This window comes from Drosophila virilis, chromosome 4, assembly GCF_030788295.1.
Source record: "Drosophila virilis strain 15010-1051.87 chromosome 4, Dvir_AGI_RSII-ME, whole genome shotgun sequence".
Lineage (NCBI taxonomy): Eukaryota > Metazoa > Arthropoda > Insecta > Diptera > Drosophilidae > Drosophila > Drosophila virilis.
Window position 1 is genome coordinate 2,644,446 of NC_091546.1, and position 27,434 is coordinate 2,671,879.

Below are 27,434 nucleotides of genomic sequence, written 5' to 3' on the forward strand. Positions count from 1 at the left end.
GTTGTAAAGGCAGAGAGGAGGCAGGCGAAGGAATAATGGAACCTCACACGTTGCAGACGCCGACAAGAAATTGCGCAATTGCTCAAGTGAAACGCGCTCGGCGGGGGTTGCAATAACCTGAAACCCGAATGCGGGTGGCTGCTGCTTTGAGCCACGTTCCAAATGAGACAGCGGCGAAAACCATATTCAGTATATGGCAGCATGGCGCATGCTGTGATAATGCTCTTTGAGCTTTGCTTTGCAAATTGAGCACTCGCTGCGCTTCGCTTGCAGCAGCAGCAGCGGGTAAGTCGCCGATCTGTGATAGAGCGTCAAGCGGGGTTGAAAATTATGAATCACTAGACGACGACACGGGACACGGGGCACGGGGCATGGGGCACGGGACGGCAATGACATCCGGTGGGGGCAACAAGCCATGGCAAAATAGGGTCAGGGGTTGATTCTAGGCGTACATGTTGCAAAGACTGCGCTGTGCCACAGATTGGGGGTGTGGCATGCAACTTGTCGCAGCGTGTTGCTGCTTAACAGGAATTAAGTCATTAGTGTGCGGGCGACTGTGTGTGTGTGTGTGTGTGTGTGTCTGCGTGTGTGTGTATTCCATTGTGTATTTCAATTAAAGCCGCAATTTGCAAATTGCTCGAGAAGTGTGAAGCTAATGCCTGATTAACATGATTAATGCCTCGATTCGATTACCGATACGACACGCCTCTACCCACCTCAACCCCGCCCCCCCCCCCCCTTGTGGACATCGCTCTTGGCCCTAAAAGCAAGCGAAATATAAATAAATGAAACGGCAGCCGTCAACGTGTTTACGTTGCCAAATGTGGCAACGTTTCAAGATTTGGGCTAATGCGATTTATGCGCCGCTCACCGCCTGTTTGCGGCAGGTGCAAGCAGGGGGGGGCTAATGACATTTGCCAGACGAGTGCAACGTCAAGAATCGTGCAGATGCGCCACGCGATGTCAACAAATGTGTGAAATGTGGCAACGTTGGCGCCACGCCTACACTGACACTGACACGCCCATCTTTGAGTGGGCGTGTGCCAGCAGACAGTTTGCAAAAAGGCGCGCCACGTTGACAATAAGTAGGCGATATGTATGTGGAGAAAAGGTGAGTGAAACGGGACACGGGGGAAAGGGAGAGGGAGAATGAGAGTGAGAGAGAACAGAGACTGAGAAGAGAAGAGTGGGAGCGTAAGGAGAACGTGAAAGAATGTGAGAAGATTGAGAGAGCGAGAGAGAGAGAGAAAGAGAGAGAGTGCAAGAGCGGAAACAGAGAGAAAGAGATAGCAAGCGAGAAAAGAGAGTAGAGAAATAGAAGAGAGAGAATATTTAGTACAGAGGACATCGATTCACAGTCTTGTGATAGGCATGGCGCACACTTTGTAAGAAAGGTTTCTTGCAGTTCTGCAAACATTTCAATTTATTGATAAGCATTGTAATCGGTGCAAAAACATTTCATCATAATAAAAATTGCAAAGTGTTGGATTAAGTAAGTAAGTCATGCTGCCGATGTCAACAATGATGACTAAGAAAACTCTTTGTTCCCAGTCGAATTAGTCGCAAGTAGCTTTGCAACAATGGCATAAAATAAGATTGTCAATGGATGTGAATGACGCAGATAAGATACGATAAGAGACGATTGAGAAATCGGAATAGAATAAAGAGTTCTATAAGTTTTCATTGAACCGTACCGACACTCATCATACGATCATCATTATAATTATAATTATAATTATCATCTGGATGAAACGTGACATTTACAGCGAGCTCGGGGATTGTGTGCGCGGCCCCATAAAAAGAGGCCGAGGCCGAGGACGTTCGCGATAGACAGAGAAATGTTGTAACAACAAGAAGATCGTGGGCAAGCACCAAAAAAAAAGTCAAGAAGAAAAATAACCAAAGGTTAGTTTGGAATTTTTAATTCTGTAAAGTCATGGTCGAGGTTGAGTAAAAACTGAAGCAGAGTCTGTCTAAAAGAGCTCAACGCAAAGCCGCAAGAATTTGTCACTTTAATAAGCGCATTTGGGTTCACATTCTTTGAGACTTTTTTTCTCGTTTTTTTTTTTTTTTGTTTTTTTGTGGTTTGTATGATTCGAAGTTTTTTTACTGTCTAGTTTTTGTGCCACACGGCGAAACGTGTTCAAATTTATATGCAGCTTAGCGGCTCGAGGGGTAATTTATGCACAGCATGCTCATATTTGTATTATTATGGCTTATGAATCCGTATGGCTCGTATAAACCTAATAGAGCCATCAATGGGGCCATAAAACTAGAGCTGCCAGCCAGCCAGCCAGCCAGGCAGTCGAGTCAAGCTGTCAAGCTCTTCTGGCCAAGTGGCAGCTGCCACGCCCAGCAGCAGCAGCAGCGCAACGGAGCCAAGCCCCGTCTAGTCGATGTGGCGGCACAGTCAAAAAAAAAGAAGAAGAAAAGAAAGCAACCAAAACAGCAGCCAACAGCACTGAGAATTGGGTGGCAAACAGCTGACTGACTGACTGAAAGACTGAATGTCTGATTGACAGTCTGTTTAAGGCAATTTGGCAGCGTCTTTATCGACTTTTAATTCGCTGAACAATTTGCATATATTTTAATTCTTAAGACAAAGGCGCTAAAAGGCGCAAAGCAATCGATACCAGCAAAAGGAAGCCCGAAGCGACAACGAGCTGCGAAAATTACTTGTACTTGAGCGGAATTTACAATTCACTTCTTGGCCGGGCAACGCACAGTGGTGCGCGATGTTCAATAAGCCAAGCAAAAGAAGCATCGATAAACGTTAATCGATAAACGATAACTCAGGCGAGAGATGGATGTTCGATAAAACAAAACAAAAATGAATAAACTGAGTTGATAAAGTTGATAAGTCAGATGCAGCACCTTGAAGTAGCTTAAAATATTGGATACATTTTTTATACGTTTTTTTTTTAATATTTTATATCCATGCGTAGCTGATCGATAACTCAGTTACAGCAGAAAATCCGTTATCGATTTAATAATATAATATTTGATCAGTAACTTAAACACTTTTACTGTGCTTCCCTCCTCTTGATGTTCTCTTTAAAGAATACAGTGACAAAATTCCAATTTTTTTACCATTTCAAATCCAAAATAGAATACAAATAATATATCATTGAATCATTGAAAATTCCCAAACAATCTTTGTCATTCTTGAGTCGAGTGTAAATAGCAACAAATTTAGATGCATTGATTAATTTGTTCAACTCTTTCACACGTATTTTGAGTCACTGTGCAATCAGGCTGAAGCTGTTTAACAGCTGCACAAGCACAATGGACTGTCATTGATATTTTGGGTCTCTCTGGAGTACAGAGTAAGAGTCACTTTGGGTATATGAATCACGCAATGGTGATCCATCGGGCACTCCGGCACGAGAGGCCTCGGCGGCTGGCTCTTCATCATATGCAAAACAATTTTCCTTGTCCGCTTTCATTGAGAAACGGCACAAATTAAGCAAATTTATTTTACCCTGTACTAGAGACACGAGCAAAAAAAAAATAGTATAGCGACGTACTATATATGTTTCCACATTGGAATCGGCGACGTCGCGCAATAACAAAATATTTTAGCGAATTAAAAGAAAATTGCCTCATCCGACAGCCTCTGTCTGGCTAAATAATTTGGATAGATGTAACTATGGAGAGCTAAGCTAAATACATTTACAAGGCAAATCAGCCAAATATGAGTCACACTTGACTAAAACCTAACTAACTAGTGTGTGTGTGGGGGCAGCGGAAGGGGAGAGGTGGGGGCTGTAGCTAAGTATCAATTAAGACAAGGTTTCTTAAATCAAGCAAGTGCATTTCTTTTGACTTATCACATGGCATATTATGCCATGATTCCTTTATAAGAGTATTTATCAACTAATTGTACAATTTGCATATTTATTACCTCTTGCTTTTAGTTTAGTTATCGTGGATCATTTTGCATTTTAATGAAACATCTACATTTTTTTTTGCTGTAGGAATTCTGGAGCATTCTGGCATATACGAGATCGTATACTAAATTTCTAAGTTTTACTTGATGCAAACTCTGAGATTGTGGCTTTAAGAGGACTTATGATTCATATCCATGAATCAAGAATGCTTAGAAAATTGCAATTAACTTTAGCATTCCAAAAGGCTGCTTGCAAATTTACTATAATTAACCAAACTATTTATGACTATTTGAAAAGTTTCTGATAAGCTATTAATAGTTTTTGCAGGTGATGCAGAGAAATTGTTTTAGAATTACGTTCAATATTCCCTGTGTTTTAAGATATATATACTATTTTATTTGAGACTTTATACTTTATATATCCTATACTTACATACAATTTACAAACCAGCAATTTTTCTTTTTTATACAATTCGAACCAGCTACCTTTCTTTTGTGCACAATTTGAAGCAGCGACCTTTCTTTTTAATCTCAAATTGAATGGTAATTTGCAGTTTTTATATTATTAATTTTATTCAATTTGTTTGTATATTTAGTTTAGTTTCGTATATGTATACTAAAGAAAAGTCGCTGGTTCAAATCGAGCAGCAATTATCCGTATTTATTGCTTTCATTTAATCATTTTTAGTCTAATTTTATTTCTCGTATGCAAAAAAGCAATATTAACAGATTAGGACAAAGTAAAGTAGGTGGTGAGGTATCTTCGTAAGGGGTATCTAAAAGTCTCGCATGCCGCCCACTTACTTGCAACAGTTCAGCCACAATTTAGGCCCCGTTGCAGTGCCCATGCTGGCAATTGCCGTTTGAGCCATTCATCAAATGGCAAATTAGAAATTCTTTTGGCGTTGCAGCGCGGCAACCTTTGTAGGCGGCACGTGTCGCCGCCGTCGATGATGACGTTATGACAGCAGCTGCGCCACGGCTGTTGCCAAGTGAGACGTCATCGGACAACTTTGTTTTTGTTGTTGCTGTTTGGTTGTTTGTTTGGTTGATGTTGACAGGAAGCGCCAGTGCGCCAAGCCAAAGAAATAAAGAGAGGGAGAGAGGGAGAAAAAAATACAGAGGTACCCAAAAAGGGAACAAGATCTATGACAAAAGATGCGCTAAGCACAAACTAAGCATGTCAGGCCGCAGACAACAAGAACGCGATGCCCGGCTAGTTAGAAGGATGCGTAAACTAATCTGAAAAGTGTGCCCAGGAAAGGACAGCAGGCAGCCAAAGGCAAACACAGCCTACATCCGGTGGAAGCACACATTTACCCAAAAAGAATGAAAACGTATATGAAAAAATTTAAATGAAGAAACGCGCGCACAGAAAAAAATTAAAAAAAAAAAAGATAAACAGATGAGACATATGCCAAAGATATCAAATTTATATTAAAATATGTATATATATGGGACAAGAGAGTGAAGATCAAATACCCTAACAAAGTTGGCAGAAGGAGTTCAGCTATATACGATATGTATGTATATATATATTGGGAGTTGAGTATAAAATCTTCAGCTTTTTCTACAAAAGCTCTATTTTAGACAGATTGCTGTGATAACAGATTTATCTTTACTGGCAGCTATGTAAACTATAGCAACAGGTAGATTTTTCAAGCAGCATCTATATAATCAAAGGTAAGCCCGACTTTTATCATGCTCAACAAGAATGGCAATTAATTGCTGCACTTGTTCATAGATATATATATAATGCCCAAAAAAGGTTAGTGTATATTCAAGTTGCACGGGTGCGCTACTTGGACTTCTCACCTGTTGTGTCCATGTAAACAATTAACGTGGCAAAGACCAGCGCAAACGAGAGCAGGCACAGGAAAATGGGCAATAGCTGGCGATACGGTGACGGGCTGAAGCGCGGATCAAGTTTCTTGCTCTTGAAGGAGCTGGCGGCGTTGGCGGTGGCGCCACAGCCCGCTGCAGCAGCGGCCGCAGCATGATGATGATGGTGATGATGATGATGCTGCTGTTGATGCTTCGGCTGGTGGCGACTCGACTGCTGATGTGGCTGGTGTGTGGCTCCGTCTGTTGCTGCTGCTGCTGCCGCCGACTGCTTCGACTGCTTGTGGCAGCAATGCTGATGGCTGTGCTGCAGCTGGAGCTGCAGCTGCAACGGCGCCGTTCGCGTGGGCGTCGACTGCGCCGAGGAGACAGTGCTGGCCGAGGGCGAGCTTAGTATGCTGCTCAGATCGCTAATGGAACCAGTCAGAGCTGTCGCTGAGGCGGCCATCAGTCCGCCGCCGCCGCCGCCACCTCCCCCTCGGTCCAGCTGTTTGTGTGGCATTTGTCGGCTGTGGCGCTTGTGGCGCAACTGCACATGGTCCGTCTCATCGTAGCCATTGTCTTTGGTTGTTGTTGTTGTTGTTGTTTGCCTCACAATCGGCTGCTGCTGCTGCTGCTGCACGCCAAAGTTGACATCGTCCACATCCTCGCACTCGATGTCATCATCATCGTCCACCGCCGCCAAATTTGTTCGCGTCGGCTGCGTTTTGCGCGTGTGGCACGATTCGCTGCCGCTAGCTGTCCTTGATGTTGTTGCTGTTGTTGTTGTTGGCGTTGCTGTTGTTGCCTCAGCCTCTGCTGCTGCGACTGCTGCTGCTTTGGCTGCCGCTGCTGCAGCTGCTAGCGCCGCACAGCTTCTGCTTAGTGTGTACTTTTTGGGCGTGACCTTCCGCCTGCTGCCGCTGATGGTGCCACTTGTGGCGTTTGTGGAGCTGCTCGGCGCTGCCAGCTGCTCAGCGGCCAGCGCTGGATGCGCCGAGTACACTTGCTGTGACATGGTTAACAAAAACCTCTGCTGCTCTTCCTCTCTCTCTCTCACTCCTTCTCTCTCTCTCTCTCTCTCGGATTGCTCTCGCGTCTTGGCTTCTGCTGGGCCTGCTCCTCCTGCTACTGCGTGTCCTGCGTTTTAGCTCCTCCGTTGGCTGCTGTGGCTAATGCCGCGTTTTCTGCATCCTGGCAACCACACGACTGCAAAAAAAGAGTAGAGAATCCAATTAGTTTTGGGCTATTTACTTATTTATGGCGACTTAGGGATACCCTATAAATTAGTTTATAGAATATCTTTATACATATAACAAGTTAGTTATAATCTAATCTAAAGAAATAATTATTGCCATTTTAAATGTACAAAATTTGATTGTATGAACTCTTATACATTTTTATTTATACATTTTTGGTAGTCAAAAAAAAAAAAAATAATAATCAACAATCAATATAAAAATAAAGTATATTCGAAATCTTGTGCCATCTCTACATACCCTATTCAAACTGAAAGGAGCAGGGCATATACATATAAAAACTAATTTGGTAGAGTGCATTGAACTGAATTCAAAATTGAACTGAGCTCCGAGCCTGAACTCAGCATCCTTCGTGCATGTGTGTGTATGTGTGTGCGTGCGTGTGTGTGTGTGTGTGCCATTTGGTAATCTTTTGTTAGCTGTCTGCTCGGCTGCTGTCTGAACTCATTTGCTGTTTTATGAATAGGCAAAAATACATTGAGATGAAGAAAAAAATTTGAACACACACCAAAAGAAGAAAACGAAACGCAGCAGCAGAAGAGAGGCCGAAAACAAAAAAAATAAATAAATATGAACATAAAGAAAAACTCAACAAGAGCCCAAGAGCAAAAGTCGTCGCCGGCGACGGCCCAAAAGAAATTGAATACAAACTGCACCACCTGTCAAAAATCGAGCGACGAGCACCGCCAGACGGTGGTGCAGAAGGAACAGCGGTCTTTAAGTGTTGGTGAAGGAGGGCCGCGAGACGGGGGTGGGGTGGGGTGGGGTGTAGGCAACTGAGACGAAACGAAGCGATTGCTAAAGAATTTCAACAACAACGCGCGGTATTTTGTGAACCAAATTAAAAAAGACACAGAGCCAGCCGAAAGAGAGGAAAGCGTGCAGTAGGAGGAATAGCTGTGGCAGAGGCAGCGGCAAGACGGCAAGGGGGCGAGGGGGCATTGCAGCGAGGCATGAGAATTATAAATGAAAAAACATTGACGCGCAGAGCGTGCAAGAGATGAATGGAGAGGAGTTAAGGCAATGGCCAGCGCGAAGAGGGGTGACTGGAGGGGAGTTGGAGAGAGTAGAGTATGTGGAGGAGTAGCAGTAGTTGTTGCTGCTGCCAGTTGTGTACTCGCTCGCAGTTACACGCGTCGCGGGTACTTGCTGTGCGCCTGCGCAACAGACTCGCTGTGCGAGCGAGACAGCGAATGCCAGAGAGGCAGTGCGAGCAGGAGCGGAAGAGGGAGAGGGAGAGGAAAAGGGAAAGAGAGCCAAACCGAATCGAGTTCATCAACTGTGGCAGTCGCAGCAGATGTTTTTGTTCAATGTTTGGGCGGCTGTTGCCTGGTCGTGTTTTTTTTTTCTTCTTCTTCTTCTTCTTTACTGCTGCTGCTGCTGCTTCTTCTTCAACAACGCTCTCGACTTGCCCCTCTCTGCTTGGCTTCTGTTATTCTGCTGCTGTTATTCATTCTGCTTCTTCTCTCTGCTGCTGTTGCTGTTGTTGTCTGCTGCTCGTTTTTGCTTTATGAACCATAACGTCTTCAGCTTGGGGTTTTTTTTTTTTTTTAGCTCCTTGCAGCGGCTGCTTGTGGCAAGGCTGACCGAACGGCGGGCCAACGATACCCGTCGCCGTCATCATTTTCAGCCCGCGAGCCATTTGCGCATTCATTTGACCATTACGCATGCGCTCCTGCGCCCGGATCCAGACCCAGACCCAGTCCAAGTGCAAGTTCGAGTCGTAGCAGCCGTGTCTCATATACTTGCATATATGTTTTGATTTGCTGGAATTTATTGAAACATATAGCCAAAGCCGCTGCCAGACCTGTGATTAAATGCAGTTGTTGGCCCTTCCGCTACCGCTCCCCCTAGCACATCTGCTGCTGCCGCTGCCGGATTTAATGATACTCTCTGCAGCAACATTTAAACGATATGATTCTTGGAATGTGCTCGATCTGAATGAATGCAACATGTTTGGCCAGCGCAACAATCGAAAAGATAAACGTTTGCTTGCAACTCTCAGATACAGATACATACAGATGCTAACTGCCGATTTGACTTGTTTGGAATTCTATAGATATTGTAAAGTCATTAAAATGTTCTTATTTTGTGTTTTAGAAACTTTAACAATTTGGTTAATTGTCTTATCAAATTAAGGCCAATTTTTCTTAAAATAAGTTGTTGTTCGGACGCCAACTATCACACACTTAACATGCCGTTAATTATTGACTAACTTTAAACAGTTTAGTTAAGCCCAAACTATCTTAAAACAAGTTACATGTAGATTGTCTCTGCTCGCCATTTGATAGCAACTTAATTTGATAATTTTGTTTATTTTTCTGTCTTACTTTAAGTCAACGGCTTCTTAAAGCAACTAACTCAAAGGATGTCTACCAGTCACATTTACTTAAGAAGAGAAGAAATCTGTGCGGTTTGATCTATAAAAACGACACAGGACCTTTTGCATGCAATATCCCTGCTCGGCTGCCAATTCAAAGATTCCATTAAGCTATTATCTCTAATCGGGCGAACCTTATCAATGTTATGCTTTTTTATTAACACAACATTATTATGATCGTCTCATGAACTCAACCGAGATCAATAGACGACTGCGCTTTCACAATATTTTTAAAATTCAAATACTCATTAATTGGGCTGGCACATCAGCAACAGCTCGAAAGACTTAATAAAAAATTCGAAACGAAAACATTTTAATTGTTTACATTAATTTGTTGTTGCTGGAATTATTTGAACCACATTGTAAATTCATTAATTGTAATGCATTTTCACAGCTTAAATTTTTCAATGATTGAAAAACAAGAAGAAGGGGAAAAAGCACACCTTAATGAGCTTTTAATTTAGTAATTAGTTTGGGGCGCTGCAGCATTCGATTTGTTTTTAGAGATCAGAGCAAATAAAAGTATCTATGCGCCGCGCCACAAGTATCTCATGGATACAAAGCCAACAAATGTTGCGCGCCGTGTGATTTACGGCCATGTCACACAGCGCATAAAATCGATCGATTAAAACTGGAGAGATTCTCGCTGTGAGCGTGTAATTGTCTACATGTGTGTTTGCGTGTGTGTGTGTGTAGCTTTTGGTGTGTGTATTTGTATAGCCTTGTGGTTTTTTGTGGCGTCGCTTTCATTGATGTTGAGGTTGTTTCTTGCGCCCCTCCATTTATGTTTTTTTTTTTTTTTTTGTCTGCCGACTGTCTGGTGAAAATTGTGCGACATGCGAAAGAGATTTGGTGACAGCGGCGCCAGCTAAAAGAACGACGGAAGCTCGAGAACACGATGATTTACAGCGTCAAATGAAGTGAGAAGTGAGCAAGATAGTTCTAAGTATTAAGGGTATTCCGTTGGGCAGGCAAATCAATTAGAATAACGTAATAATATAAATCGAATCTGGCATCTGTTTGGGTTTATCAATAGCTGAAAAGAGAGTCTAGCTTTACTACTTCTACATTTGCATTCGATTAATCGATAATCGATATTTATCTAACTCCATGCTCGCCTTGGACTTTTACATCGATGTTAAGTGAATAAGTTGTGAGCACGAATCGATCAATTATCGATAATATACAAGCAAAATCGATATACAAGTACTCGATATATCGAAATAGAGAGCATTTCTTAAAGAATTCCTCAACTGTGGTTTGGGTTCATTGCAATTTCAATTTCTGCATTATGTGTGGTGCGACATATTTTGCGCCCCGACTTCCAAGAATTCGCTAAGCAGACAAACAAACAAACAAACAAACAGCCTGGTTGCACAGAGAGGGCGGGAGGCAGAGCCAGAGGCTGACAACATGTTGCCGAGTTGCGGATAGAACCAGCCCAACATGCCACAAGAACAATGTTTTGCGGTTAATGATCGTGCGACGACCATCGTTTCAAATGTAACAAAAAAAGAGAACAGGTAAGACTGCTCGAGCGAGGAGTGCCCGACTAAGAGATACCCAAGCGTGTTTCTAGAACAGAACGTTAAATATTCCAAATGTGTTAATGCAATACAAGAGCCTCGATATTTGTCGATTCGGTTATCCATTTATAATAAACTCTATATTTGACCTATGCTCAATATATCTAGTCTCTAGCCAACAATTTCTGAGTTTAACAATCGCTCAGATGACCTTTACTTTATGGATTCAGAGATGCCGCCCTCTGCCTGCTACAAACATGTGCAGAAAACTATTATACCTTCTCTTGCACACAGGGTATAAGAAGAGTAACAGCAGCAACAGCATACACACAGGTAAACAGAGAGAGAGAGAGAGAGAGGGAGTGAGGTACGAGATATGGAATGGGAGCAGGGGGTATGAACTTAGAGAACGGCACAAGACATTTTGATAAACATTTACAAACGCACTGAAGCAGAAAGCAGAAACTTCATAGCCACATCCAAACAACAATAACAACAACAACAACAACCACCAAGTCGAAGACAACAACAACAACAACACCAACGTTGACAGGCAGCCAGCTAAGAAAAGAGAGGAGAATACAACAACAACAACAACAGAAGGCTGGTCGTAGAATATGCTACGCTTTTAACCATATGGTTTATTTATGCAACAACAACAACTCTGAACACACAGTGGTAACAACAAAGTGCCAGACAATAAAAATGCAATTCTGAAAAACCTACAGCCAACAAAAACAACAACAACAACAACAGGCACAGTGCAACAGCGACTATCGGCCACAAAACGTTGCTTGGAATTTAGCTGCTACATTTTCTTCACTTGCTTGTAAAAACGGGGGCCCCCGTTGACTGTTGTTGTTTGCCTGCGGCCAGGGTTGCCAAATGGTCTGCACGAGGGCTGTTCGGCAGGGTAATAAAAGTGTCCAACTCTAAACCCTATTTGAATAATGATATTATTATCATATCATAATAACTCTAGCGATTCGAAACTTTACTTTGATATGAAATCTTAACTTTAATAAAGCTGTAGCTCTAAAGCTCTAAAGCAAGACAATGCAAACTTTTAAATTAATACTTGATTTGAACCAGCTACCTCACTTAACAGTTTGACAGTTCGAAGCGCTTTTATTTATTATTATTGCTGCTTTCTTTGTAAATAATTTCAAACTCAATAAACGTATAAACTATAAATATTTGCTTGACTTGAACCAGCCACCTTCCGCCTAACAGTTCGACTCTTAAAGCTTAAGACACTCTTCTTGTTATTATTATTATATTATTGGCGCTTTCTTTGTTAATAATAACACACAAATCTAGAATTTTTGCTTTATTTGAACCATTAACCTCTCGCTTAACAGCCCGACGCTTGGACACACAGGCTCATAAGGTCACGTTTGCCATGCACAGTAGGTTATTGTATTTATATTTCTTATACAACCTTTGCCCAGAGCTTTTTCTCACTTGTAGATCGAATCATTCAGAAGTCCGTCCCTAAAAGTAGCATCTGTTAATATGTCCGGTTATTAGATCTATTATATGTAATATTAACATGCATTAACTTCCACTAATAGCCTCTGCGGCTTACTTAAACAACTTATCGAGTGCGCCTCGTACCTGAACAGTCACCACTAAAAAGTTGTTGAAATTTACCGATTGTGGCAATTATTTAGTAGACGTTTGCACTCTCGTACTTGACCCTCGGCCAGACCCTACCACAAAAAAAAAAAAAACGAAGAGAAAAATGAGCCAAACGAAGCGCTAATGAAAAAATTGCACTCGACGGTAAGTTAAGAAGGTATTTCGAGAATTTATTGGTAACAAAAAAAAAAAACTGTGCAGCATATGCTGTCCGCGCTGTTCCAGGAGAGGGACAGACCCGAAGACGGGGTAGTACCTAGATATGTGTGGTCGGTCGGTCGGTCGGTCGGTCGTCTGCTTCTTCTTCCTTCTCAGCTTGTTATCTACCTTGTTTATCAGAGCGTCGACGGCGACGGCGACGCGTCGTTTAATTGTTTGTGCCGGAGGCGTCGTCGCATTTTGTAGGAGTTTGCACTAGAGTGCAGCGAGTGATAAAAATAAAAAAAAAAAAGAAACACAGTTATTTTAGCAAGTTGTTGTTGCTTTGCTTCTTCTTCTTCTTCTTTATTATTTTCCAGTTAAATTAGCGCGAGTGACTGGCGAATTGCCAGAAACGACTTTGCCGGAATCTAGGGTAACCCCCCCCCCCTCGCACTCCTCTCACTCTTCCCCTCACGCTCACTTAAAAACTCACAAATTGCAAATGTGTCTACGGCTGCGCTGCTATTTTATTGCCTTAGCATGTTGGCAATTTATAGCCAAAAAAAATAACTATATATATATATATGTATGTGTGTGTACATATATAAACACTCGGAGAAAAATGTCGCTCAATATTTGAGCAGAAGCGGGATATATTTTCAATATTTTCAAATTAAATAAAATAAAATCTAAAATATACTTAAACAAAGCAGAAAGCTTTGTCGAAAAGCTGCCACAATTAATTGAAATAATGCGCTTCTCAAATAATAAACTTAGTTGCATGCTTCTTTTTCTTTAAAGTTCCCCCTTATTTCTTCGAGTGTATATTTACAAAATGTGACATACGTGGCGGAACGGATAGAACAGGACCTTTTCGACTAGGCAATAAAATATGCATTGCATATATACACGGGCAGTTGGCGTGGTTCCCAACTCGACAGCTGGCGTGTGCCAAAAAAAAACAGAAGAGGAAAAAGCGTCAACTTAACCGCGAACGGGAACTTTCAAGACGTTGCCTGCAGGCAACTGAAATTCCTTGTTGCCAGGCGGCGACGGGTGCATTTTGCATGCCACAATCGGTGGCTCACACTGATTTGCCACATGCCACAACTCTGACAAAGTGCAGAGCCCTCGGCTCGGTAAATCAAACCCGGCTGGCGCGCTTATCTTAATGAGAAGTTGACGTGTTCGCATGCCAAAATTCTAGCGGGCCGGCAACAAAAAATGCCGCAGTCATAACACAAAATGGCCCAGATGGGCTAATTTATGGCCAAAACAGTGGGTGGGCCCCCGAGTCAATAAAAATGTGTGGCCAGAGTCAATTTGCAAATTGCCTCATAAACTTCAGCACAAAATAGATCTGCATTCTGACGCATAAGCCAACGATTTGTGGGCTAACGGTAGATATTAAAAAATTTAACGTGCATGTTAAAGGTTTTTCCTTTTTAATCCGTTTACGTTGCAAGCAAAAGTAGAGTCAATTTTGCTTTGCCTTAAAAATAAACTTGTTGGATTTAAATTAATTGAACTCCACATTCGGCTTGACTATTTGACAAATTTTTCCTATTTCCTTAACATGAACTTTGACAGGCACATTTTCCAAACGGTATCAAGTTCAACTTTAGCATGCATTTTTTAAATAACTGTAGTTTGTTTGTAATAAATTAAAAATGAATTCCAATGCGAGCATAAATATTCATTGTAGCTGCGCTGCGAATGCAACTTGCAGCATGTTAGTGGCAACAACTTGATTTGATCGACAATTACGCAACTCGCCTCAACTTGCGAGCAATTAAATTGAAGTATTCTACAAGCAGCATTGTTTGAATGATTGCACAGCGCGTAACTCACTTCCAGGTAAAAAGAACGTTATATTAATTTTACCACCCAGCAGAACAGCAGCAGCAACAGCAGCAACAACAACATAAATCACGTAGCATTAACGTGACTGCAGCCAAGCAAAGCTCAATGAAGCTGGTCACACAGCAGCAGCAGCAGCAGCAGAAGCATCAAATGCAGCAGCATCGGCAGCATGTGAAACAAATAATGAGCAGCACGCACAAAATGAATAGAAATGGAAATGGATCAAGAGCAGCGAAATGCAGCAACAGATACTCGAGGGAGCACAGCATGCGAGGGAGAGAGAAGAAGAATAACAAGAACAGCAACAGCAACAACAACTGCAGCACAGGTCAAGCAGGTACAAATGCAACAAGCGCTCGTTCGCTCGGCTGATTAGAAAGAGTGCAATGTGCGTGTCCAATGCGCTCTCTCAAGCACACGCACGCACGCACGCACACACACACGCGCGCGCTGCTCGCTCTTTGTGTCGCTGAGTGATTGTGTGTGTGTGTGTGTGTGCTAGCCAGTTCTATTTGTTGAAAACATAAACAATATTTGATGGCTGCGCTGTTTGACTGCGGCGTCAGCGTCGGCGGCTGCTTCTTGTGTGTCTACACATGCATGACGAATGGAAAAAGAGAAAAAGAGAAAGAGAACAGTAGAGCAAAGGCAATGGGCGAGCATAATAGTTCACTTAATCAGGATTGAGCGGATTTACCAACGACGACGGCACATTTATCAAAAAGGCAGCATCAGTAAGCGAGCGAGTGAGAGAGAGGGTGAAACGAAATTGGCCTGGCCAGATAATAGACAAATTGTTGCCTTTTGAGAAACACAAGTATGTTCGAGTGCGTATGTGCATGCATGCATGTATGCATGTGTGCATGTATGCATGTGTGCATGTGTGCATGTATTTCTTGTAGCTATTTAGTTGGCCGTTTTGCCGCTGATAAGCTGAGCGGCAGATTGTTGAGGGCTAAGTGCATGCGGGCGCGGGCGGGCCATTTGGGCAGGTGAAAAATGAAAATTGAGATTATGCTAAAAGTAGCAGGCACAGAGCGAGCGAGAGGTCGACAAAGAGGCAGATCTCAGACTCCGTCTCCGACTTGGCCTCAAACACATGTCGCTGTTTTTGCTGAGCAAACGGAAGACGCTTGTTGTTGCTTTCTGCATGAGGAAACTCAAGTGGAAAATTTATCCACCAGGATGCGTTTTCCTGTATTTGTGTGTGCGGCTGCATATGTTTTGTTTGCAACACGTTCAGGTTCACGTTCAGCCTGGCGTATGCCATTGTTGCCAGACTTTGGAATTTGTTTTCGAAAAGTCTAGCATGACATTTCGTTTTACATTTTTCATAGATTTTCTAGATTTTCTACTTATTCTTTTTGCTTTTTTCTTCGACAGGGATTGCTCAAATTGCGCCTTGTACAAAGGAAATTAGTCAGAAATTTGGAAAATGGACAGCCATGTGAAAAAGTAGTCTCGAGAAGTTGGGCAACGCTGCAGCTGTCATTTTCATGTTAAACTCCTGAAACTCTTGGCTTGGGAGCTGCAAGGATTTATGGCTAGATATATATGGATATATATTAGTGGGTTGATTAACGCTAAAGAGCGAGTTATAGACATTTACTGGCAAAATTAAACAAAGTATTAATACACTTAACTTAATTGTGATTTATAAGAAATTAAGTGAGAAAAGTAATTGAAAAACTAGAATAAAATAAAATATTTTATTTAAAGTGTAAAATTTTCCTAGTTTAAAACGTGTCGAATTCGGTGACCATCTATTCTTTCTAGAGGTTGCAAACTCAAGTGAAACATTTTTCGAACCAGAATGAGAGAAGGGTTTGACGTGCATTTTCTTTTGTAAGGCAACTGTTCCCTTTCTCCAATACGGAGACTTTACTTTCAAGCTTTCAATTTATGCATTTTTCAATTTATCATGTAAAATTAGCTTTGGCAGATCCCATATATCAGGTTAAGGACTTTCAACACACAAAACTTCTAAAATCCTTAACGAAACTGTACCCTGGTCGCCATTTTGTTTCTTGAGCTTCTTGTAACGGCGCCTTGTTGTCTTTTTTTTTTTTTTTGTTATTGTATGGTCACATAATTCGTAAAAGCGCCAAGAAACGCAACCAATGGCAATAAATGTCAGTTGGCAAAGTGCAGAAGTCGTCCTCTTCTTTGGCAGTCGTGTCAATAAATCGAAATATAAACTCAATTTACGAAATTGAAATTGAAGCAGAAGGGTTAAACGATGACAATGCACCTGCGCTTCAAGTCCTGCCCTCATCGAACGATCGATGGGGTGGACTGAGGGGGGGAGGGGGTGTTCTGGTTTATGGCCCGCTTGGCTCATCCTCAGCATTTGCGTTCTTTTTGTTGGGGTTAGTTAACGTGTGTGTGTGTGTGTGTGCAAATCAGTGTGAGGGTTGAGGGAACGCTTTGGCAATGGAACACAACCAGAAAAAGAAACACACTCACACACACACACTGACGAAGAAGGTGTGTGACCTTTTTGCCGTCCGCTTTTAAACGTTGACGTGTGCGAAACATTAAGAAAATAACAAAAAAAAAAAAAAATAAATTTATATATAACAATAACTAAAACCATGACTGCGAAATTCGCATAAAAGTCTGAGAAAAAGTAAAACGGTTTTATGTGCGGATTACAACAGAGACTCGCCCCAAATGCCAGAAAACTTTGTTGCATACCCTGTGAAATGATTGCTAAAGGGTAGGTTGACTTGAAGCAAATTTTATAGTTAAATCAAAATGAAATCATTCTATGTGCAATACCCTATATGAAGACGCACACTTGGGAACTTTTGGACCCATCGGACTGTGTTTCTAGCCAAAAAGCTTAGTTATATTAATCATAATTATTACATTTTTAAGTTCATCCCATTTTCAATGATGGGTTTAATCGCGATCGGATGCTCAACAAAAAAAGTTTTATACATTCACGTGTTTTCCACACTTCCGAGTGGAAGTTCCGAAAAGCGCGTAATTTCTCATTTATGGCTTCCTATAAGCTTTATTCCGAGAGCCTTTTTTTAATATATCATATGCGAAAAAGTTTAAAAACCATAAAGAATACTAACAATTTATTGTTTCTAAAATATTTTCAAGATTCAGGTCAACTAATGCATTTCAATAACACATTCACAGTTAAAAATCACTAAATCGTAATTTAATGTACTTAATTCACTTTACAGGGTATTCAAGGGCTAAGCTTGCCCGCTTAATTAATTTACATGTTTTGTTTTGCAATCATTTTGTGGGCTTAACGCGTTCGCCAAGTTGCGGCAAATCCGCGGCACGTGCGTTTTAATTCAACCAGCTTTGGGTCAAGTTGTGGAGTGGGCGTAATTAGTGGTTACCACAAATTGTAGTCAATATGTGCGTGTGTGTGTGTGGCATGCAACCGATTGCTTCATCCTGGTCGTGTCTGCCACCGGGCGGCACCTTAATTTGACGCAAAAATAAATGGGTATACCTGATGATGATTTTGTTTATCAATTGTTGTGGCATGCCACAGCAGAAAAGTGTGCGCGTGTGTGTGTGTGTGTGGAGCGCATTGAACCCGAAAGTGTAACCAACTGCTGCTCCTGTTGAAAGTGGAAAGAGCGCGAGAGAGAGAGAGAGAGCGGGAGTGTGTGTGTAGCCAAGCGGCGCATGTGCAACGGCTTGTTGCAGGAAGCCAACAAATTACGCGACAGACACTAAAGTCATCCTCAGGTGCGAGACACAGACAGAGGCGGCTCAAATGATTCGAGCTGCGGTAATTTGGGTCCACAACTGTGCCAGCCATGACACATTTTGATGTGTCTCCTTCCCCTCCCCCTCCCCCCTGCTCTATAGCCCTCCCTCCCTAGCCCTTCACACACTTGTAATTGAAATGGTTGACAGCAAAATGGCGGGCAAGCTGTGCGCTTTAATTGATTCAACTGTACCTAACGGCACATTCTCTCTCAAGCAATCTACAACTAACCCCACCCCACCTCAACCCCTCCCCCTTACTCCCTTGTTTATTCGTCTTAGAGCTCTTAACTATTTTCCGCACCTCTTAACTATTTTCAGCTCGATTTAAATGTCGCAGTTTTGTGCTTTGTCATTGTCATTGTCGCGTTTTCTATGATTTGAATGCTGTTGTCGTCGTATACCCTGTAATTATCACAATCAGAATAATCAGGCATTCCTTCGCCTTTGCCCATTTCCAAGTACAGGGCATTTGCGCGTCGTGCACACTCGCATGTAAAAGTGCTCTTGTTATCTTTGAAAACTTGATTTGATCCCCACTACTGCCTCTCCGCCCGCCCCCTACCCCACCCACCTGCACACACACACACACACACACACACACCTCACACCTAGCTGCTGCCCGCCTTTAATTCTTATCCATCTTGGGAAGTTGTTAAAGTTAAAGAAGAAAATAAAAAAAAAAGAGTTGAGAAAACTTTTGCGTTGTCTGTTTTTGACTGTTTCTTCCGACTTGGACTTGGTTGCGTTTCCATTCAGAGAGAGAGCGAGAGACAGCGAGAGAGAGAGACAGACAGACACCTTTTCTTCCTCTTCTAGTTGTTGTTTTTCTATTTTTGTTTTGGCAGCAGACAACAACAAGAAACTTTAGATTTCGGTTGAGAAGTTTTGTGGTCTAGAAAACTTGTAACCACAAAAGTTTAAATTTCAAAGGCACTTTTTGATTCTTGCTCGAGTTTCTTTTGCTGCTGCTTCTTCTTCTTCTGGCTCGACTACTGCTGCTGCTTCTTCTTCTTCTTCGTGTTTGTCATGTTTGTGACGCTTGGAGATATTATTTCGTTTATTTTATTTTTTTTTTTTTTGTGGGGGGGCTCAAGCATTCGTTATAATTATGGGAATTCTTATTGTGGCTTTTCACTCTTCGTGTGGTTTTTGGGTAGACGCAATTTTTGGTTATTTTTTTTCTTCTTGCTTTTGCGGCTTATAAAGGGGAGAGGGGGAGGGGGAACTGGTTTAGGGCAAGTTAACCACAAGGCAGCGCAGTAGGCCCCTAAAATATCTGAGAAATTGTAAGTATTATATCTTATAAACACTTCAGACAGTTCCCCAAGCGTTTATATCAATCAAAATAAGTGCAATTTGTGCATGTTGGAAACAAGAAAAGACGAAATCGAGAGAATGAAATTGTTTTTTTTTTTTTTTTTTGGGTTTTAAACATTGTTTACACAAGCGGCTAAATGCAAGAGTTTTGTGGGGCAAGATCGGTCGCTGGAGATTGTTTATAAACAAGATGCAGCAAGCACGAGGGTGGCAACAAACGTATTTGAATATTACAATTAGGTTATCGATAGGTATCGATTGGTAAATGGCACTGTTATCGATAGGCAATAATCGCTAGGCAAATAAACTATAAATAGCAGAAAACATGGTAAATTGCTGTCGAATTTGAATCAACAAATAAAAGTAGACTTTAGTTCTTGTTCGAGTAGAACTCAGCAGCTGATTATTAAGTTATTTACCTGAAATTGTGAAATATTTCTCAACTCAATATTCGCTTCATCTTGACAGATTTGAATCTGGGTACAGGCAACAATTCTTGTTCCTCTTGATTCTTGATATCCTCCAGTAGACTTTCGATGACTAATCTTCTTCACTTAATTAATCGTAAAGCCAGGCCGGGTTTAATATCTAGCCATAAGCTAATCGACTCTTCGGGGTGTACTACACAATTAAACTCTTCTATCCGAGACTAACACGTATTTATATACAACAGAGCATGGCAAATCAATTCACAACTTGTCAACTGAGGCAAAACAATGAAATGCACATTATTATTCACACATTTGGCTGGACTAAATCACAGTTGTGTAGTTGCCTTGTCAAAAGCCTGCTGTTTAATGTGCAAACGAAGTGAAGAATGCATCACTTTTTGGCTTAATTCAAATAACACAAACAAATGTGCATTCAAGTTAGCTGTAAACAAGAAAAGGTATGGCTTATTCATTGGAAAGATCGCTGCCTAATCGAACGCCTCCAGCGCACAGTCACTGATTGACTGACTGACGGACTGACTGATTGACTGACTGATTGAGTGATTGACTGATTGAGTGATTGAGTGACTGACTGACTGTCGACGCTGACTGTGGGTGGTGGCGTTCGACTCACTCATAACACACGTAAACTGCGCCAATATTTACACAACTTTGATGGACATGGACAACATGTTTGCCTAATTTGTTGAAATTCCTGGTTTTCTTTCATTTCGATTTCGGTTTCTATACATCATTTTTTAGCTATTTATAACTGGCATACGAATTGGTAATTTGTTTAATGATTCACTTAGAGCACATTGACGCATTTTATGAACTGTGGGAAGAATTCGGGGCCCAGTTAACCCGAGACAAGTATGTTATTTTTCAGGCCCCCTATCTAAGGCATTTCGTTGCCTATCTATGGCAATTGTATCTGTCGTATTTGTATTGAATTGTTGACCCAGCTCGTTAGGCAACAACGCCCAGTCAGACATGGCCCGATAAGATTATGGACAAGGGGGGCCCTTGCCACGCAGAAGAATTGGGTTTTTTCGTTGAAACTTAAAAGCGCTTGACTTAAGCTGCGGGCTCTATCAAATAGTTTGCGGCACAATTATTAATTAGTTAATATTAGTCGAATCTCTGCGTTTGCGGGCTATCCCAATCAAATGCTAATTACTTTCTGTTTGCCACAAATCTAAGAGGTGTTATCTTAAACATTCTCGGAAACAAATTCAAAATTATAAACACACGTGACGTCACAGACCACAAGATCAGCATATAAAATTCAATCAAAGTGTAGCAGACGACGAAATACCCTTGCAAGAAGCCAATTAACAGATTTGTAGTGCATAAAAACTCAATTTTGGAACAGACAATTTATATGGTAACTATATAATAAAGTCAGACCAACGGGCTAGTTTATGTTATATATTGTCTACAGCTATGAGAAGAAACTATAGAAAGTTTTAACAAAATAGCTTTACAGGAAGCTGAGTTCTCATAGTTAGGTATTGGATATAGTGGAACGATCACGCTGGTTCTAATCTTTATGGCAGCAACAGCAATAAGAAGCATCTGTAGCAAGTTTTAACAAAATAGCTTTACAGGAAGCGTAGTTCTCATAGTTAAGTATTTGATATAGTTTGACAATCGCGTAGGTTCTAATCTATATTGCGTCCACAGCAAGAAGAGGCATTTGTACCTTGCTTGGTTCACATTCAGGTGAAGCTAGACAAATAGATCAATAGTAATAATAACTTTATGGAGCATTGCTTGTGCCACACACTTCATAAGGAACCTCTAATACCCACCATATAGAAACAGCAAAGTATTTGCTGAAGATCTGCCCACCATCTAAGTACATACACAACATACAATCATACTCTGGACGCAGCTGTTCTTATGGAGGCGTCTATGTTTATTGTATGGCCTCATTCATGGTTCCATTCATGATTGTTTCATGAGTTATTGGCAGGCGGCGAATGCTGTCTGCATTTAACGCAAGCGAATCAAAACAAATGTCTACATTATTTTCAATTAACGCGCCAATTTATAACCATTTTATTGCATTATGAAAATTGTCTAGCCAAAAGTTGAAATTCTTGCGAATTATGCGCACGGCAACAAAATTCAAAATACATTTTTGAGGATGTTTTTATATACAGTTGATGGATAAGCTAGTTTCGTATTGAACGAATGGTAGAGAGGGGAGAGGGGTGAGGGGAATATAGATATTGACAGTCAGTTAATAGAATATGCAAATAGATGTGTCCTGGTATATATGTGTATGATTAGAACATTTACCAAGCACATTTTGCTTTTCCTTTCAATCCGACTCGAAGTTAACCAATTTCACTAGTTTTGTGGAATCCACTTGAGTGCGTGGAAATGCGACTGCAATTTCGCAGATAGACCAGCTTATTCCCAACAACAGTTGCCTCTTTCATGATCGTATTTCATTGGCAAACGTGAAAATTAAGTGGAATCATTCTTTCGATATGTATTTCATGAATGTCTTCAATGATGAACTAGTTATATGTGAATATTGTGGTCGTGTACTAGAAACTTTTCGCGTTTATTTTGAATATGAAAACAGAAAACAGAAAACTGATGACTCAGTTGTTGATGTTGTTTTTGTTGTTATTGTTGTTGTCGCATTACCAACTTTCAATATTTTGTGTTGACGCGAGCTGAATGTGTTTTGGCCCACGAAAGTGGCCAAAAGAGCAGCAGCCGCAGCAGCCAATTGACAACTGTAAAACATGGCCAAGTATGTACGAATAATACGAACACAAATACAAACACAATTACCAATACGAATACGAATATGAGTTCCAATACGAATACGTAAACGTAGACGGCATATGCAAATGACGTAAGCGCACGGTAGCTAAACGCCGCATAAATAGCCAAAACACAGAAGGAGGCCAAATCGAACAAAAAAAAAAAAAAAACAAACACTTGAACCTCGCGCATTGAACGAATAATTTACAATCGGCTAACAAGGGACACATGATTTATTAGCGGCAAACATTTGCGAAATTACAAAGGCGCACCCACACACACACACACATACACAGAAGCAAGAGAGAGAGAGAGAGAGAGAGCGATACAGTGGCCACTCGGCTAATGCAACTTTCAGATATGTTACGTGTTTACGTTTGTTTTTTATTATTTCATTATCTTTGACGTACTAAAAACCGTTGCGACGGCTTACAGTAAACATAACGTAAGCGCCACAACGTAAGCGGTCTCTCATCAATCAAATTGAATTGCGGCAAAGCTTTCAATTGATCAACGATCAATGCAAAACGTAAGCTCGACGTAAACGGGCAAGGTCGCCGCCTCGTTTCATTCACAAAATTCAATTAGGTTCCGGTTTGAAACGCCAGAGCGCGCAGTGAGAGCAAAGCGCACTAAAGAAAGAGAGAGAGAGAGAGAGAGAGAGAGAGAGAGAGAGAGAGAGAGCGCGCGAAGAGCGGGCTCAATGCAAATTGTTTATTAATAGTTTTGCTCATTTTGTGCGTTCTATCGATTCTATTGCTGCACGTGCTTACGCCCGCCAGCAACAACAACAACAACAAAGTTGCCGACACGTCGCTATCGCTGCTTCGCTTGTCGAGTTTTATTTTATTTATTTTTTTTTTTTGTGCTGTTATTTTTGTTCTTGCTTTGCTTCATTTTGTGGAGCTTGTGAAGGGAAATAATTACATTATTTGTTGTTGTTGCTGTGCGCTGCATTTTCGAGTGGATATTCAAAATTGTTTGCAAGCCCCTTCTTCTTCTTATTCTTTTTTTGAATTTAATTTTGGTTTTTTATTATTATTAGCTGTGCGCGCCTTGCTCAATGCCTAAAAATCTGAACAGTAAATAAAGTAAAATTGGACAGGAAATGCGCGCGTCGGTAATATAATTAAGCCGACTTGTAGGTCAAAATGTGGGTGGAAGGGGTTGGGGGAGGGGGGATGTATTTGGTGTTGCAATAACGGTAAAAGCACACACAGACATACAATCAAAGCTGACAGCGGATAAGTTAATAATTGAGAAAGTGTGTATGCGAGAGAGCGTGAGAGAGAGAGAGAGAGAGAGGGAGAGGGGGAGATCGGTGACAAATTACAAATGGCGGACAATTATTTGCAGCTTTAAACGGCAACTTCCGCGCAATCAGCGAGAGAACCAGCAAAGCATTAGACAAATTTGCACATTTAATCAAAGACAATTGAATAATTGCGAGCATTAAATAACTGGAGTACAGACGACAATGAGCTATAAGAAAGCAAGTGTGCCAGACTAAAAAATACCCTAAGCCGAACATCAAATGAGTTAAGCTCAAAACACGTGCCTGACGATCGATATTTATCGATTTCGAAAAACTAGATTTTCCAGTTACACATTATATTTATGCACAAATACATTCTGCCCCTTAATTCCCAATTTTACTTTTATACAGGGTATACAAAACCAACAAGGAAGAAACCAACACACACACAAACTCACATATATATATATATATGTACTTAGGACAGTTGTTCTTTGCCTGCAGGGGCGGCAGGTGTGCTAGAGCGAGACAACAGTCCAGTGCCTAAGACAATTGTCAAGTGTTGTCGCCGTTGTTGTTGTTGTTGTTGTTATTGTTGCTGCTGCACTTCCTACTAGGAAATTCTATAGAAAAATGTGCAGACGGCAGCAACGCTTTCCAATGCAGTAGGCAAGTGTCATTTGAGACGCACACACAAACACTCACACACACGGCGCAAGATCTGTGCAGCTGTCACGGTTCATGTGCGCGTGTGTGTGTGTATATATAAATGTATTTTATGCTCTTTTTATTGTATGCAGCAAAATGCATAAAATCAGAGAACAAACAGCAGCAGCAGCTGTCGCAACAGTAAAACTTACACTCCACTTCCAGTCGAAGAGGTGGGGCGGGGAAGCCATGAACTTTTGTGCTCAATAGTCCACTTGCCAAAATGGCTGGAGAACAGCAAGAAATTGCATAATGTTGCCAAAAACGCCATTTGGCAGGCAGCGGCAATTGAATTTCGCTTGATTACGGCACAGCAGTGGCGCCCTCTGGCGACGCACTGATTCAAATTGTGCCAAATTGCAGCAGTCGCAGTCCCCATTGGAATGATCATCATCATCATCATCATCATCATTACTTATTAATCATATTGCTATTCATATTTTTCTGCTGGAAAACTGCGGGTGGTCAATTTTGCGCATTTTCAGTAACTCACATGTATGCAAGTGTGCGTGCGTGTGTGTGTGTGTGTCTAATTTTTCCATTTCTCTCGCCCACCTACGGCGGCATTCAACGAAATTTGTTCAATTTTGGTAATGCGAGAAATTTTTTCCTACTACCTGCAGAGCAATATATATGTATATATATGTGTGTGTGTGAGTGTGTGTGTGTGTGGTTAAGGCGTGGGAAACGCAACTTGCCGAAAAAAAAAAACGAAAAAAAATTGCAATTGTCGTCGTAGGCGCAAGGACGTGTGAAAATGTGCTAAAGACAGGAAACGTGAGCGTGCAGACGCCCCGTAGCTTGTTGCCAGTTCCTGGAATATCAACTAACTGACTTCCAGCTAGTGCATATAAAACATAATTGAGCAATTGCAAATAAGTAATAACTGTAATACGCACCTTTTGGGAGAGCCTCTCTCACACAGTGAGCGCGTATTCCAACACAGCAGCTTCCCGTTGCGTTGACGAATTGATCGAAAAAAGATAACAACAAAAAACTTTCGACTGACAACACACGAAATTGTCAAAATTCCATAAGCACGTACAAAAAACACACACATACACGCTCGCAAAAAGTCGCGAATATTTTGAAGGGAAGGGGGGAGGGAACGTAAAAGAGTGAAACACTTGAGAGCTTTTGGCTTTTTGGCTCTTAAGTCGTGCGAGTGTTTTTAACTCGTATTTTTATTTTATATTTTGATTTTATTTTTCTTTTGAGCTGAAGTCGTCGACGATTTTTCACACTTTTGTTACGCTTTTGCCGTTTTTCTTTTATGCAGCATAATTATTTATTTGCTTTGGGAGTAGCCACACAATTTATTTATTATAAATGCTCTTGGCTCCCACACACAAACATACACGCACGCACACACTGAAACACGTACGCAACGCAACGCACCGCGCGCTCTTTCCCTTTCGCTCGCTCGCTCGCGCTGCAAAACACATAGACAGAATATTCATTCACGATACGTTTACGATACGTATAAATGATCTGCGCGCTCGCTCACACCCATGGGGGCGAGAGCAGTTGATATTGTTTTTGTTGTTGCTATTGTTGTTGAATTTTGTCTGTTTGTCTGGCGGCCGTTGATGGCTGCGGCTGCGGCTGCTGTTGTTGAAGAAAATCCAAGAAGAAAAATATTACTAGTATATGAAATGAATGCGACCGCAAAGCAAAGACGCACAAAAAGTAATTAACACAAAAAAAATGAGTGCTGTTGTTGTTGTTGTCGTTGCGGTTGTTGATGCGCTCCTCGCAGACAAAATTCTTATTCTATACTTTTCGCTATTTAACTTTAGATTTGATTTTATTACTTTTTTTTGCTTTATTCAATTTTTCATCGTTTTATGGTGTCTTAGACGTTGTCTACCTGTGCCAGCGCTGCCGACGCCGCTGCTGTTGCTGCTGCTGCTGTTTTACGTTGAACAAGCACAAAAACAGCACACATACACGAAACGTAAAGTGGGCAAAAGCAAGAGCTAAATACGATACGCTGCGGAACGAACGGAACCCGTATATATGCACGCGTTTGCTGCTCACATTTGGAAAGGCACTCGATTGCACGTTAATCACACATAACGTGCCGCTGTTATAAATTTTCGATATTATTTTGTTTGTTTGATTTAAGTTCGCTTTTTACATTTATTTCGATTGCGTGTTGCATTTGATTTCGATTTTTAATTGCTGCTGTTGCTGATTTTTTCACTGTGCCACAAAACCCACTCGCGTTACGCGTTACGTTACGAACGAAAGACAAGCGTTTTATTTGCCTGACAGCGACAGTCTGAGTGCAGTGTGGCTGTAAGCGGCTAACATAATAATGCAACACACTCAGCAAAATACCAAAATAATCGGGAGCAGAATGGCGCGTTAACAGGCTCGTTTTTGCGTTTAACAGCGACGAAACAGTGCGTTAGCTATGCCTAACAGTGCTGTCTGTTACGGCTATAACAGCGCCTTTTTCAGTGCGCAATCTATCGCAATCTGGGAGTTAATGACATATTTCTATACTATATATATATATATACAGCTAAATATGCTAAATATTTACAAAGCACTCTATATGCTATGTAAATACCGTTGCTTGAACTTTTAAATTGCCACAATAATAAAAAATAAAAGGCTAAAACCAGCTATTTCTTACTTAAGCCATGGCAGCACTGACCACA

The 27,434-nt window shown here is 41.4% G+C and overlaps 1 protein-coding gene across 2 annotated transcripts in view; it reads right to left on the reverse strand.

The window, feature by feature from the left end:
• Window positions 1–27,179, reverse strand: part of S (EGF receptor activation regulator Star) — a 33,918-nt gene extending 6,739 nt beyond the window's left edge. The window contains exons 1-3 of one of the 2 annotated variants that reach the window (XM_070209059.1): window positions 26,636–27,179; window positions 25,665–26,373; window positions 5,705–6,919 (exon numbers count right to left, since the gene is read on the reverse strand). In XM_070209059.1, coding sequence (XP_070065160.1) covers window positions 5,705–6,728 — 1,024 coding nt within the window. In that variant the 5' untranslated portion in view covers window positions 6,729–6,919; window positions 25,665–26,373; window positions 26,636–27,179. Of the gene's footprint in view, window positions 1–5,704; window positions 6,920–25,664 lie in introns of both variants that reach the window. The other variant, XM_002059245.4, reaches the window with a different exon arrangement.
• Between the last annotated feature and the right edge of the window lie 255 nt (window positions 27,180–27,434).